The sequence below is a fragment of the Pelophylax lessonae genome (assembly GCF_965119305.1).
Source record: "Pelophylax lessonae genome assembly, chromosome: 2".
In the NCBI taxonomy this organism is placed as follows: Eukaryota; Metazoa; Chordata; class Amphibia; order Anura; family Ranidae; genus Pelophylax; species Pelophylax lessonae.
Window position 1 is genome coordinate 444,855,050 of NC_138769.1, and position 15,921 is coordinate 444,870,970.

The window sequence follows — 15,921 nt, forward strand, 5'->3', positions numbered from 1 at the left end:
ACATGGCAGGTGAACACAGCTCAAAGTGGGGTGTGTACTGGTATTTAATGATCAAAAGAGAACTCAATACCATTCAATAGGCATAACCAAAATAATTGAATACAAAGTATCCCAGGAGGTGAGGATAAAAGGAAAAACAAATAAAAAGAAGCAACCAGGGCAAGAAGAGCAAAGAAAAGAGGAAAAGGAAAGAGCAGGGAAGGGAAGGATTGCTGCAACATTCAATATCCCCAGCGAGGACCTAACAGCTTGGGCATGAGGAAGATCAGGGAAGATCTGTTCAAGGTGGGTCCTCCCTAAAATGTCATAACTCCCATACTTAGTTATGTGCTTCCAATTTATCATAAAATCTAGCTGTCAGTTTTTCCATAAGTTCGACATCTGTAAATTAATTCATTTTTAATAATTCAAGCAAACTCCCCATCTATTCATGACTCCATGTTTTATTTTGATGAGAAATCACTTTGAAAAACACCCCCTAGAATCTCTTGCCATGGTCATCTTGAGTAAGGGTAGATAATTCATGTAGCATACACCTGGAATCCATCTGCCCTTAGATAGGCATGCAGGCAGTAGGGTGTGCTTAGCTGAAACAACCCTTCAATCCCCTCCTTTAGACTTCTAGGATGTACAACATCACTTATCTAGAAACCAGAAGTAGCTGAAGAAGAGTTTAAGTGCCGGTTCACACATGTGCGGTTGTGGCGATCGCATGTAATGTCGGAGCGCACTGCTCCTTCATTACATGCGATCGGCTGTGCGGTGCGAGTTTAGCCATACACTTTGTATGGCTAAATTCGCACCGCACCCGCAGCAAAGACGCACAGGACCCTTTTTTACAGCCGCATCAGGATCGGATCGCACAGTGGTTCACACTTGTGCGATCCAATCCTGTGCGAACTGCAAGATCGCACTGCGATATGCGATCAAACTGGGGGTGTCGTTAAGATTTCATTGACACCCCCAGCGTATCGCATATGGCAGTGTGAACTGCCAGGGGTGCGTTTGCGATGCGGGAACAGGCTGCAAATTCGCAGCCTTCCCGCATAGCATAAGTGTGAACCGAGCCTGAAACAAGTAAATGTGATATACTTTCCTGTCTGTTTACTAATACTAGCAGAATGAGGATTAAAAGTTAGACAATCCTGACTGAGAGAGTGAAGTTCCACTTTAATATTATTCTGAGCAGTCTCTGAAACATGAAGTTTAATCTTATTGTCATAGTTATCGCCGGTAATAACAACACACAATGGGGTGTAAAAAAGTCATCCTCTCATGCTGCCACCTTCATTACACCAGCCCACGTTTGTTATCTAGTGAGCCTAAAGCAGTCTTTCCCAACCTTTTAAACATGGCGCAACCCTCAAAATAACTTTCTTGTCTCAGGGAACCCCTGCTAATAATAACTATATCTACAGCTCATCCTGCATTTGGGCTGGTTCATTACAGATGCAGTCCAGTGCATTTTTCATCTGCATAAAAAATACATGGACAAGGTTTCTATGCATTCCAGTGGCCCTAGTTCACACCAGTGCAGTGAGTTCCAGCACAGTCAACAAAAATAAAACATGCTGCATTTTTCCTGTATGGAAGGCATCTGGAACACAGCAAAATGCTTCAGAAATGCACTGGAATGTATAAAAAATGTGCTGAAATGCACATGTTCTAAATTGAGGCCCCGTTCACAGCAGAACGTGGTGCTGGAAATCCACGTTCTGTGCGAGTTTCTCGTACCGCGTTCAAAACGCACTACAGTTGCGATCTTCAGTGGGTGTCAATGTTAAGGTAACAGCACCCCAAATGCAGGATGCAAAGGCAGTGCGTTTGCCTACACCAGATCAGAACAGAAGTACCATGCAATCCAGTTGCAATGAGTTTCCAAAAGTAGTGCAAGTACTACTTTTGGTGCAGTGTGATTTGAGCCGGTTAAATGAATGGGCTCAAAGTGCACCACACTGAACCACGCGTGGTGCATCCCTGTGCTTTTCTTGGTGACAACTGGCCCTGAGACAAAGAAGAAAAAAAAGGAAAAATGCACCAGAAGCCATAAAAAATGCACTGAAATGCATCACAAATGCACCAGAAAGCATAGAAAATGTGCATGTAAAAATGTACCGGGAATGCAGAAGTGGCATGAACATGCCCTAAGGCCTGGTTAACATCTATGCAGGTTGAAGTTGATGCATTTTCCTGGTGAGTTTTTTCATACACACTTTTAATGCATTTTACATTTTTGGGATATATATGGAAAAAGAACCCTCATTGATGGGACTTTAAATGGCAACCACAGGGAGACAAGATATCACTTCTAAAACCATGTTATAAAATAAAAGTACAAACAATCTTTATTTGTTACAATAATAGCTACAATAATATTATTGTAACTAAGATAGACCTATAAGTCCCCGTTCACATTAGGGTGACCTGTGAGGCGACCTGGTCGCCTCACAGGTCGCCGTAGGTCACCTTCCATAGGGAAGCTGCGGACCCGTTCTAATAGGAGCGACACAAGTCGCTCTGACTTAGAAAAAGGGTCCGGAGCTTCTTTGGGGCGACCAGGAGGCGACCGCCATAGACTTCAATGATATGAAGTCCGTGGCGGCCGCTCCGAGGTCGCGGCGCGCTGCTCGCACCGCGATCTCGGAGGTCGCCCCGGGAAGTAGCGTCGCTCGTATGTGAACGGGCACTTATTGTAACCATAAAAGATTGTTCGTACTTTTATTTTACAACATGGTTTAAGAAGTGATATCTTGTCTCCCCGTGGTTGCTGTCCCATCAATGAGTCCCGGTTCACATACATGTGATGACAGACATTGCATGTGATTTGGAGTGCACTGCTCTGCAAATCACATGCGATGTCTGTGCGATACGAATTCAGACATACAGTTTGTATGACTGAATTCGCATTGCATTCGGACCAAACTCGCACAGGACCCTTTTTTTGGGTACGCGCCAGAATCTGATCGCATGGGTGTTCACACCTATGCGATAGGATTCCTGTCTGAACTGACAGTTCGCACTGCAATATGCGAACTGATCTGGGGGTGTCGTTAACTTTGTATTGACACTTCCACACAATTTGCATATGGCAGTGTGGACTGCCTGCGAGTTGAATGCGATGCGGGAACCCGCAGTGGATTTGCAGGGTTCCCGCATCGCATATGTGTGAACCAAGACTAAGGGTTCCTTTTCCATATACATGCAGTCCAGGGATGTTGGCAATGTTGAGCTACAACTAAAAACTTTACTTTATTTTTGGGAGGTGTCTGTAAGATTGGAGGAGAAACCAGCAAAAATGCAGCAGAAACGCATAAAAAACACAAGCACTGCGTTTTTTATACATTTCCATTGTCTATGGAATGGACAATGCAACTTTCTGCAGGAAAAAAAGTCCCTTACCCTTTCCAAAAAACGCACCGGTGGAAAACACACAGGTGTGAATGTAACCCATAAGAAACCATGTATGTTATATTGACTGTTGTGTGTTTCTGCAAAACTGAAAATGCACTGAAAAACGCATAGGTATGAATAGTGTGATAAACAGGACCCTCTGATTCCTCCTGTATTGAATTGTATTGTAACCGTACTGTTTGCCCTAACCTTGTAAAGCGCTGTGCAAACTGTTGGTGCTATATAAAAATAATAATAATAATAAAGGGAAGAAGGCTCCTTATATTTTGGTCATTGGGAAGATACAGATTGATAAATAGATCATTGGTGTCAGTGGTTACTCATTACTCATGTGAGAGGCAGAAGGTGCTCATTGCCCAAGTAACCCCAATAAAGCTCTGAAGGAACCCTGCTTGGGAAATGCTGCTCTATAGTACAGAGTTATTAGCAATCTTCTGGAACGTGGACGGTTAATTCTCTTGGCATGCGACTGCTTACAGTCCAAGCCCTGGAAATGCTGGGAAATAAATCTGTACAAACATGTTGAGGGATGTTGAAATCTCCAGCCTCTCCTCCCTCGCAGGAAGAGAAGTATTTCCAGCACTGAGGCCGGACATGAACACGGAGTACAGGAACAGTGCTGAGCACTGACACTACAGGGATGTCCGCTCTGCCCAGGGCCAGCTGATGACACCGATGTCCCAGCACATCCAGGAGGTATATATTACTACATCCAGGGCCGGTTTTAGACAAAGTGTGGCCCTGGGCAAACCTAAAAGTGGGGCCCCAAATATTTTTATATTCTACCAAAAATATAGGCGCCATATATGGTGATATGCTGCGCGGCACCCAATTGCACCAACCGGCAAGGGAAAGGGAAGAGAGGGGCCGTGTCCTTCCACAGGTACGCTAGGAATCTGTAAGATCGGTGCTATGGGCTCCTGACAGTGACGTGGCCCCTTTGTAAAATCTTTAGACACAAGTAACAAAAGTGCAATAATTTATAAACAAGTGCAATATAAATAATTCACAAACCAAGACCAGTGCATTACAAAAATCATACATAGACAAAACCAGAGCATTACAATAGTAAATTGCCAGGTCTAGGTGGGGTAGGGTTGCTACCTCACCCCTTTAATCCAGGACACATACGAATTACCAGTGGCGGCTGGTGCTCAAAATTTTTTTTTGGGGGGGGGGGGGCGCAAACAGAAAAATGTAATAGGCATTGCTTTGCGGCAAAAAACGCTGTAAAAAATTGCGTGACTTAACAAACAATCATTAGGTTGGTTCAAGATTGACCAGCGTGTCCCCATTCACTGCACAATGACCAGCATGTCCCCCATCAATGCACAGTGTCCACAATGCACAGTGACCAGCATGTCCCCCATCAATGCACAGTGTCCACAATGCACAGTGACCAGCATGTCCCCCATCAATGCACAGTGACCAGCATGTCCCCATTCAATGCACAGTGACCAGCATGTCCCCCATCAATGCACAGTGACCAGCATGTCCCCCATCAATGCACAGTGACCAGCATGTCCCCATTCAATGTACAGTGACCAGCATGTCCCCATTCAATGCACAGTGACCAGCATGTCCCCCATCAATGCACAGTGACCAGCATGTCCCCCATCAATGCACAGTGACCAGCATGTCCCCATTCAATGCACAGTGTCCAGCATGTCCCCCATAAATGCACAGTGACCAGCATGTCCCCCATCAATGCACAGTGTCCAGCATGTCCCCCATCAATGCACAGTGTCCAGCATGTCCCCCATCAATGCACAGTGACCAGCATGTCCCCATTCAATGCACAGTGACCAGCATGTCCCCATTCAATGCACAGTGACCAGCATGTCCCCATTCAATGCACAGTGTCCAGCATGTCCCCCATCAATGCACAGTGACCAGCATGTCCCCCATCAATGCACAGTGTCCAGCATGTCCCCCATCAATGCACAGTGTCCAGCATGTCCCCCATCAATGCACAGTGTCCAGCATGTCCCGCATCAATGCACAGTGTCCAGCATGTCCCGCATCAATGCACAGTGTCCAGCATGTCCCCCACCAATGCACAGTGACCAGCATGTCCCCATTCAATGCACAATGACCAGCATGTCCCCATTCAATGCACAGTGACCAGCATGTCCCCAACCAATGCACAGTGACCAGCATGTCCCCATTCAATGCACAGTGTCCAGCATGTCCCCATTCAATGCACAGTATCCAGCATGTCCCCATTCAATGCACAGTATCCAGCATGTCCCCATTCAATGCACAGTGTCCAGCATGTCTCCCATCAATGCACAGTGTCCAGCATGTTCCCCATCAATGCACAGTGTCTAGCATGTCCCCCATCAATGCACAGTGTCCAGCATGTCCCCCACCAATGCACAGTGACCAGCATGTCCCCATTCAATGCACAGTGACCAGCATGTCCCCATCAATGCACAGTGTCCAGCATGTCCCCCATCAATGCACAGTGTCCAGCATGTCCCCCATCAATGCACAGTGTCCAGCATGTCCCCCATCAATGCACAGTGTCCAGCATGTCCCCCATCAATGCACATTGTCCAGCATGTCCCCCATCAATGCACATTGTCCAGCATGTTCCCCATCAATGCACAGTGTCCAGCATGTTCCCCATCAATGCACAGTGTCCAGCATGTCCCCATTCAATGCACAGTGACCAGCATGTCCCCCACCAATGCACAGTGACCAGCATGTCCCCATCAATGCACAGTGTCCAGCATGTCCCCCATCAATGCACAGTGTCCAGCATGTCCCCCATCAATGCACAGTGTCCAGCATGTCCCCCATCAATGCACAGTGTCAAGCATGTTCCCCATCAATGCACAGTGTCCAGCATGTCCCCCATCAATGCACAGTGTCCAGCATGTCCCCCATCAATGCACAGTGTCCAGCATGTCCCCCATCAATGCACAGTGTCCAGCATGTTCCCCATCAATGCACAGTGTCCAGCATGTCCCCATTCAATGCACAGTGACCAGCATGTCCCCCACCAATGCACAGTGACCAGCATGTCCCCATTCAATGCACAGTGACCAGCATGTCCCCATCAATGCACAGTGACCAGCATGTCCCCCATCAATGCACAGTGACCTGACCAGCATGTCCCCATCAATGCACAGTGACCAGCATGTCCCCCATCAATGCACAGTGACCTGACCAGCATGTCCCCATTCAATGCACAGTGACCTGACCAGCATGTCCCCCATCAATGCATAGTGTCCAGCATGTCCCCCATCAATGCACAGTGTCCAGCATGTTCCCCATCAATGCACAGTGTCCAGCATGTCCCCCATCAATGCACAGTGTCCAGCATGTCCCCATTCAATGCACAGTGTCCAGCATGTCTCCCATCAATGCACAGTGTCCAGCATGTCCCCCATCAATGCACAGTGTCCAGCATGTCCCCCATCAATGCACAGTGTCCAGCATGTCCCCCATCAATGCACAGTGTCCAGCATGTCCCACATCAATGCACAGTGTCCAGCATGTTCCCCATCAATGCACAGTGTCCAGCATGTCCCCATTCAATGCACAGTGACCAGCATGTCCCCCACCAATGCGCAGTGACCAGCATGTCCCCATTCAATGCACAGTGACCAGCATGTCCCCATCAATGCACAGTGACCAGCATGTCCCCCATCAATGCACAGTGACCTGACCAGCATGTCCCCATCAATGCACAGTGACCAGCATGTCCCCCATCAATGCACAGTATCCAGCATGTCCCCCATCAATGCACAGTGTCCAGCATGTCCCCCATCAATGCACAGTGACCAGCATGTCCCCCACCAATGCACAGTGACCAGCATGTCCCCATTCAATGCACAGTGACCAGCATGTCCCCATCAATGCACAGTGACCAGCATGTCCCCCATCAATGCACAGTGACCTGACCAGCATGTCCCCATCAATGCACAGTGACCAGCATGTCCCCCATCAATGCACAGTGACCTGACCAGCATGTCCCCCATCAATGCACAGTGACCTGACCAGCATGTCCCCATCAATGCACAGTGACCTGACCAGCATGTCCCCCATCAATGCACAGTGACCTGACCAGCATATCCCCCATCAATGCACAGTGACCTGACCAGCATGTCCCCATCAATGCACAGTGACCTGACCAGCATGTCCCCCATCAATGCACAGTGACCTGACCAGCATGTCCCCCATCAATGCACAGTGACCTAACCATTATGTCCCTCATCAATGCAGTGTCCAGCATGTCCCCATCAATGCGTGACCCCCCCCCAGAGGACTTCACTTACCTCTGGTGCCACTGCCGTCACCGTGTCTGGCGTGCTGCTCGGGACTCGGTCGGACGTCTTCTCCCTCCGAGTCCTCGTCTCGACCTGCATGCGCGCTGCCCGTCACCGTCCGTGCTGCTCGGGAGTCGACTTCTTCCTCCTCCATGGCGCTGCGACTCGGTCGGCGCCGCCCGCTGCCTCTTCTCTGACGGCGTACAGGGAGGTTTGGTGAATTTGGTGGGGGGATCACATATTAGGGTGGGGGTGTCAGTGGTGAATTGTGTGGTTTTGGGGGGGGGGCTACACCGCCACTGTATCATACCCCCCCCGCACACAATTCACCACTGATCTCCTCACCAAATTCACCACTACTGTGTCATTCCCTCCGAATGACACAGCAGTGGTGAATTTGGTGAGATTACATATTGGTGGGGGTGTCAGTGGTAAATTGTGTGGTGGGGGGTGGGAATGACACAGCGGTGGTGAATTTTGTGGGGAAATCACATATTGGTAGGGGGTTTGTGCCACAGACAGACCCCCTACCAATATGTGATTTCCCCACAAAATTCACCACCGCTGTGTCATTCCCACCCCTACACCACCACTGACACCCCCACCAATATGTGATCATGTCCCCCAAATTCCCCACTGCTGTGTCATACCCCCCACACCACCACCAATATGTGATGTCCCCCAAGTTCACCACTGCTGTGTGTGTCGTTGTCCCCCCATCACACAATTCACCACTGACACCCCCACCAATATGTGCTCTCCCCCAAGTTCACCACTGGCACTATGGTGAATTTAGGGGAGATCACATGTTGGTGGGGGTGTCAGTGGATGTGGTAGTTAGCTGGGCTTGCTTATTATCTACTCACTGACCTCTGTCACCACTTATGAGGACACCATAGAAAGACAGCGCCGCCGGGCCCCTCCTCCCACAGATGCAGCGCTGGCCACCGGACTCCTCCTCCCACTTCCATAGCACGGCCGCCGGGTCCCTCCCCTCCTCCCACTTCAATGCCATTGGCCGCCGGGTCCCTTCCCTCCTCCCACTTCAGTAGTGACAGCCGCCGTGCCCCTCCCCTCCTCACACTTCAATATAGAACTGGCCGCCGGGCCCCGCCCCCTAATTCTATAGCGGCGGACGCAGGGCCCCTCCACTTCTCCCACTTAGCGCTGGTCGCCGAGCGGCAGTTCCCGGCGATAGCCCGATGTTGTCTCACTCTGAGACAACATCGGGTGAATTAGTGCTGTACTGGGCGGCGGGTTCCCTTCCCGTCCGAAGTGCCCGACCGACCGGCGACCGCTCAGTCTGCCCCTGGAGCCCGCTGGCCGCTGCTGACAGTGGCCCGGGGCCCCTGGACATTCGGGGGCCCTGGGCAGTTGCCCAGTTTGCCCCCCCCCTAACGCCGGCCCTGACTACATCTATGTACCATGATATAGGAGAGGAGGGGGGGATGTGCTGACTTATATCTACACACTACTCACCTATTCTATAACTACTACATTGTACAGGAGAATATCTCATCTGTGCTCATACTTCTCTTATTAGAATGTTTTATTCTTTTCTTTTCTTCCTTTCTGCTCCTTTTCTTTTCTATTGTTTTTTTTTTTTCTTTTGTTTTCTTCCATTTCTCTCCTTTTCTTCCTTTTCTCTCCTTTATTTTTCTTCCCTTTCTCTCCCTTTCTTTTCTTTTTGTCCCTTTTTCTCCATTTATTTTCTTTTTGTCCCTTTCTCTCCATTTCTTTTCTTTTCTTCCTTTCCTTTCCTCTCCTTTTCTTTTCTATTGTTTTCTTTTCTTTTCTTCCATTTCTCTCCCTTACTTCTTTTCTCTCCTTTACTTTTCTTTCCTTTCTCCCCTTTTCTTTTCTTTTTGTCCCTTTCTCTCAATTTCTTCTCTTTCCTTCCTTTCCTCTCCTTTTCTTTCCTATTGTTTTCTATTCTTTTCTTCTATTCCTCTCTCTTTCTTCTTTTCTCTCCTTTACTTTTCTTCCCTTTCTCTCCATTTTCTTTTCTTTTTGTCCCTTTCTCTCCATTTCTTTTCCTTTCTTTTCTTCCTTTCCTCTCCTTTTTCTTTTTTAATATTTTCTTTTCTTCCATTTATCTCCATTTCTTCTTTTCTCTCCTTTACTTTTTTTTTTTACCTTTCTCTCCTTTTCTTCTTTTTTACTCTCCATTTCTTTTCTTTTCTTTTTTACTCTCCTTTTCTTTTTTTCTTTATTTTCTCTCCTTTTCTTTTCTTTTCATTTTTCTCTCCTTTACTTTCCTTCCTTTGCTCTCCTTTTCTCTCCTCTCTCTCATTTTCTTTTCTCTTTCTTTCTTTCTTTCTTTCTTTCTTTCTTTCTTTCTTTCTTTCTTTCTTTCTTTCTTTCTTTCTTTCTTTCTTTCTTTCTTTCTTTCTTTCTTTCTTTCTTTCTTTCTTTCTTTCTTTCTTTCTTTCTTTCTTTCTTTCTTTCTTTCTTTCTTTTATGATCTTTATTATTATTATACAGGATTTATATAGCGCCAACAGTTTGCGCAGCGCTTGACAACGTTAGGGCAAATAGTACAATAACAATACAGGCGGAATCAGAGGGCCCTGCTTGTTAGAGCTTACAATCTAAATGATTGCATACTTAAGTTGGTCTGGTTTGGTACAGTGTTGGTATGCATATCTCATACTTGAATTATCGCTGGGGAAGCTGACATTCACTGTAGTAATTGCCACTATTTGGGTTTGCTTACATTCACAGGCAGTAAAAACAGGCTCTTTAAGCTGCATTAAACTCCATTTTTTTCTTAGTTTAGCCCCAGTTGGTTTATGCCATAATATGCAAGTATACACCGCATATTAGCACATTATGACAAACTTACCTGTCAAACAAAGCCCTACAACTCAGAGCAGTCATTACTCAGGGAGCATCCATCTTCGCCCATCTTCTTTCAAGGATTGCACTCTCCAGGCAATTTGAATGGTGGGGTGATGATTATGTCACCCCCAGGCATTGGTCCAGGAATTTCCTTGACGGCATGGCGCTCTCTGCAATCACGACACAAGCACTGTGCTGCGAATGCGCATGCGAAAGTGACGTCATTAGCTGGAACTGACACTGAAATCTTCTAAACAGCTCAGCTTAACCCCTTTCACGTTGCCACCTCCCGGCCCTTTAGGAAGTTCTAAATGCTAGGAGGTGGGCTGTCATAGCTGTCACATGATTGGAAAGCTCCCGATCACATATATGCGGCCTCTCTGTGTTATAGCCCACCCGTCGAGAGGCTGCATATATGTGTACAGCCGGTGGAAGAGGTTAAAGAGGTTGTAAATCCCGTGAGGAAAAAAAAAACCTGCACACAAAGGCTTAATGAGCTAGTAAGCATTGCATACTAGCTCATTATGAAATACTTACCTTAGAACAAAGCCCTGCAGCGGCGCCCACATGCTGCTGACACAACCTGTGTTTTGCGGGCTCCGGCGCTGTGATTGGCTAGAGTCGTAATGACGTCAATGAAGTTATCGGCACAGTATACAGTAAATATCTCCTATACCTATAGGTATTTACAGTACCTATAGGTAAGCCTTAATATAACTTTTAATAAAAGTTTGTACGCTCCACTGGTAGTTTTGTAGTTGGTCTCAATCTCTGTTACTTTTACTGTGCACCATGGTCTGTATATGAATGCTGAAAAAAATATAAATAAAGGCATATTAAATAAAAAAGAAATCTATATATTGAATATCATAATTACATGTATTACCCAAATACAATTATCAGGAAATAATATTTTTTTCAGTAGTGGTCCTGTAACTAAGCTTTGTTTATTTTTTTTCTCTAAGAATTCATTCATTTATCTGACTAAATTGTAGCCATCTTTCTAATAAATTCTCCAAATACTTTGAAGGGATTGTTTGCACATGTATTATCAGGTGCGTCAGTCACATGTGTTTTAGACATAGTGGGCTCAGTTCATGAAATGGTATTTAACACTTTAAGCTTAGCTTTTATAATAGCCGCATAGCGTTTTTACAAATATTTTTGTAATTCATCAAAAAATGCTCATAAAATAAGACATGCATTATTCCTTCGAAACGTGCAGTATTTGTGTCTTAAAATTAGAGCTGCAACTAATGAATATTTTCATAATCAATTAATTGGCCAATTTTTGTTCCGATCAATCAGTTAATCGGATAAAAAAACTCAAAAAGATGTGGTGTATAATTTAGTCAATATGTAAAGTTTAAAAAAAAGACAATTTATTCCTGAATATCTGTATGAAGTGGTATATCTAATCAATTCTGGGAATAAAAGACAATATATACATATACACTATTAGTGCCGGTTCACACTTATGCGATGCGGGAAGGCTGCGAATTCGCAGCCTGTTCCCGCATTGCAAACGCACCCTTTGCAGTTCACACTGCCATATGCGATACACTGGGGGTGTCAATGAAATGTTAACGACACCCCCAGTTTGATCGCATATCGCAGTGCGATCTTTACAGTTTGCACAGGATGGATCCGATCCTGATGAGGCTGAAAAAAAGGGTCATGTGCGACTTTGCTGCGGGTGCAGTGCGAATTTAGCCATACAAATTGTATGGCTGAATTTGCACCGCACAGTCGATCGCATGTAATGAAGGAGCAGTGCGCTTCGATATTACATGCGATCACCGCAGCCGCACTAGTGTGAACCGGCACTTAGAGGTTGAATCTGGTACATTTTATCAGACTCTGAGATCAAATTTTTTATTTAAAGAAAAACGTTTTTTAAAAAGACGTAAAACACTGTTTTGCAGATTTTCAGACAGGATTGTAATATAATATTATGCATGACAGACTCCCTTGTCATAGGCAGGTAGCTTGATACAAACTACCTGCTCCTGCTGTCACTAAGACATTTAGTAGCAGTCAGGACCGGGATGAGGGGTGGGCAGGAGGAGCGATTGCCCTGGGCACAATGGTTTATTGCAGGGATGGGGGGGGGGGGTTGCTTTGACACCAACCCTAAGTGGAAGGGGGGGGCGCAGTTTGCATTCTTGCCCTGGGCGCTGGATGACCTTGTTCCGGCACTGGTAGCAGTAGCATGCTTTTTGTATCACCTGTCATGATGGGGTTAAAAATAAAAATGAGCCCTTAAGCCCCCGCTCACACCAGTGCGACTTGTCATGCGATATAAAAGTTCCAAAACGCATGACAAGTGGCACCCCATTACTGGCAATGGAACCGTTCATATCGCCGCGACTCGTGGCAGAGATTATAAAAAACTTTCCTGCACTACTTTTGACTGATTTCATTGCGACTTGCATAGACTTCTGTTAAATTAAGTTGAAAGCCATGATTTCAAAGCCGCACTGGTGTGAACCAGGGCTTATAGTTCAAAAAGCAGATAATCACTACTAAAAGGGGTTAATTTATAGTGAAAAAAAATAGTATTAATAATTATATATTAGGTGGGGGGGGGGGGGACTTATAAATCTTTTGTAATAAAGTAGTAGTAAGGGCTAAGGCCGGGTTCACACACATGCGGCCGTGGGTTCGTGCCTGGGGTCCGGTGCCCTCCTGTTCACCAATTCAGGTGCGCATCAGGTCTGACTTTTTGCCTGAATTCGCACCTGAATCTGACCCAAAGACACACAGGACTCTTTTTGAATGCGGCTTGCGGCCACCCCAGAGCTGTGTGAACACACACCTGTCATGCAAATTGAATGTGGGGAAACCCGCAATCCAATTCGCATGTTAGAACCAAGCCTGAGACTCTTTTGTATGGATATAATCATTTTAAATATAAAATGATTTACATATAATGCACAATACTGGTAAGCTTTTACTTTAAATGCAATTGTAATGCCTTAATTTACTTCCAGTCTATCAGCCTCCAGCTTCTCTGGGTTCAGATGCTGACCTTCCCTGCACCTTAAAGTGATTGTAAACGTTGACATTTTTTTTCTTAAATAACAAACCTGTCATACTTACCTGCTCTGTGCAATGGTTTTGCACAGAGCATCCCCCATCCTCATCTTCTGGGGTCCTCCTGACTTCAAAGTGCCCCTATAACAAGCTGCAAAGTATAGAACAAAGTGCCCCTATAGCAAGGTAAAATAACTTCTGCCTTTAGAATCACTTTCAGTCACTTCCGTCTCTTGCCCAGGACTACATATCCCATGATGCATTGCTCCTTACACACTCACAAGCTCTCAGGCACTTACTGACATGTATGGACAGTGAACTGAGCTGTATGTGTGCTGCACTGTATTTTCTGATAAGTAAACGAATAATGCATTCTAGGGATCGACTGATTATCGGCAATGCCGATATATCGGGGGACCGATATGCACTTTTCCCGATATAACGGAATCGCCCCCTGAGGTACCGATATTGCCGATATTTTGGAAAGTGCTGTACAGGAGTGATGCCTGCAGCTAGAGGCATCACCCCGGTACGGCTGTCTTGTAATGACAACCGATACAGCTGAGAAGCCGCTAAGCTGTCATTACAAGGAGCGGGAGGGGACGTTCCCCCCCTCCCACTGCCTTCCGCAGCTCGCCCGGGTCTCCCGTTCCACCGGGAGACCCGGGCATCCTACCTCCATGGCCGCTGAAGAGAAGACCCGATCACAGCCGCATTCGGCTCTGATCGGGTCTCCATGTAAAAACCCGGAAATGATGTCATGACATCACTTCCGGGTATTCTGCGCCAGATTAAAAAAAATGACACCATTCAAAACAGCCAAACTTGGCTGTTTTGAATGCTTTTAAGTCCAGAGGAGGGGTTTGGGGTCTTTTAGACCCCCAAATCCCTCCACAACTGTACCTGTGAAAAAAAAAAAATGTTTTTTAAATGTCCGAAAATATCGGCCAATATCGGCCGATACCGATATCCGATGACCAAATTATCGGTATCGGCACTAAAAAACGATATCGGTCGATCACTAATGCATTCTGTAGGCAGGCCAACTAATCAGTTGTTCAGCTAATCGATAATGAAAATAGTTGGCAACTATTTTTATAATTGATTATATCAATTATTAGTTTCAGCCGTACACCGATCAGTATTTTAGTGCATAACATTACTTCTTTTCCAGTGGACACTTCTGAGGAACTGTAAAAATGAAAAAGCAATGGCGGAGTGTCTGGAGGAAAAGCCCAATGTCCTGGACTTTGTAGAAAAAATTTCACTTTTAGTCCCCGTTCACACATGAGCGATTTTCTGCTTGAAGCTTGTAGCTCTAAAACACTCAACAAGCCAAATCCCAATAATTTCAATGGCCCCTGTTCACATCTTAACGTTCTGTCACCTGAAAAAAACGACTGTCACTCAAAAACGTACATGAGCTTCTTTTTGGCAGCTTACAAGCTTTTTTTTGCCCCATAGACTTTAATAGAAACGCATGACTTGAGCAATTTACAAGCGTTTTACGAGCATTTTTCTGCTCAATAGCAGCTCTCCACCCCTAATTTCCTCTCCCTCTCCTCCCCCTAGTGCTTTCTATTGGCTAATCAAAAACACCTCAAGCTGTAAAACGCTTGTAATACACTTCCTTAAACACTTTAAGCCTAGGTTCACACTGAATGAGGGTTATATATATATATATATATATATATATATATATATAATATATATAATAAATGTATACAGTTGGTTTGGGCTGCTCATTCACAAGAATTACATGCAAAATAATGGTACCGCTTTCAGCACCTAAAATCCAAAAGAATCATACCGCCAGGGAGGTTAAGAGGGCAAATCCTTTCCGGTCCTAAAGTGGTTAAATGAGGAAGTGGCATATGTGCCCCTCAGGTGTCCATGAGGTGATTACCACTCAGCAAGCTTCTGAGCTCTGAAGTGCTGAGTGTTAGGAAAATGTATTTTTTTTTCACAGAAACAATTTTCTGTTTCAAGTATTTTATTGAATAATGCAAGTAAGTAACAACGTTTGACTTACAGTATAACGCGAGGTAACGTAAACAAAGCTCGGTAACAGAGCATGACCAATAACTGTCACAGAAACAATTTTGATTGTTAGCTAAGGACAGATAAGTCAATGTTGAAATTGTTTGAAGAATTCATGAAAAGCCGGTAGTTTCTGAACTCAGTTCAAGGTTCAGAAGAGGAGCCTGTCAGTGGAATAGCAAATAAGAAGGAGGTATGCCAGGTACTAATACTATACTATTAATATCAATCCAAAAGGAGTACAAAACAATGTTATACATCGCTAAAGCCCAATTCCATCCTATCTTTCACTTTAAATAGTTCATTTGGCCAGTAG

General features: G+C 45.5%; 1 protein-coding gene across 1 annotated transcript in view; it reads left to right on the forward strand.

The window, feature by feature from the left end:
* Positions 1-3,967: 3,967 nt before the first annotated feature.
* LOC309547231 (interleukin-1 receptor-like 2) overlaps positions 3,968-15,921 on the forward strand; it is a 139,202-nt gene continuing 127,248 nt past the window's right edge. Inside the window, exon 1 of the mRNA XM_082247046.1 lies at positions 3,968-4,107. Within this exon, the coding sequence (XP_082103172.1) occupies positions 4,078-4,107 (30 nt within the window). The 5' untranslated portion in view covers positions 3,968-4,077. The remainder of the gene's footprint in view (positions 4,108-15,921) is intronic.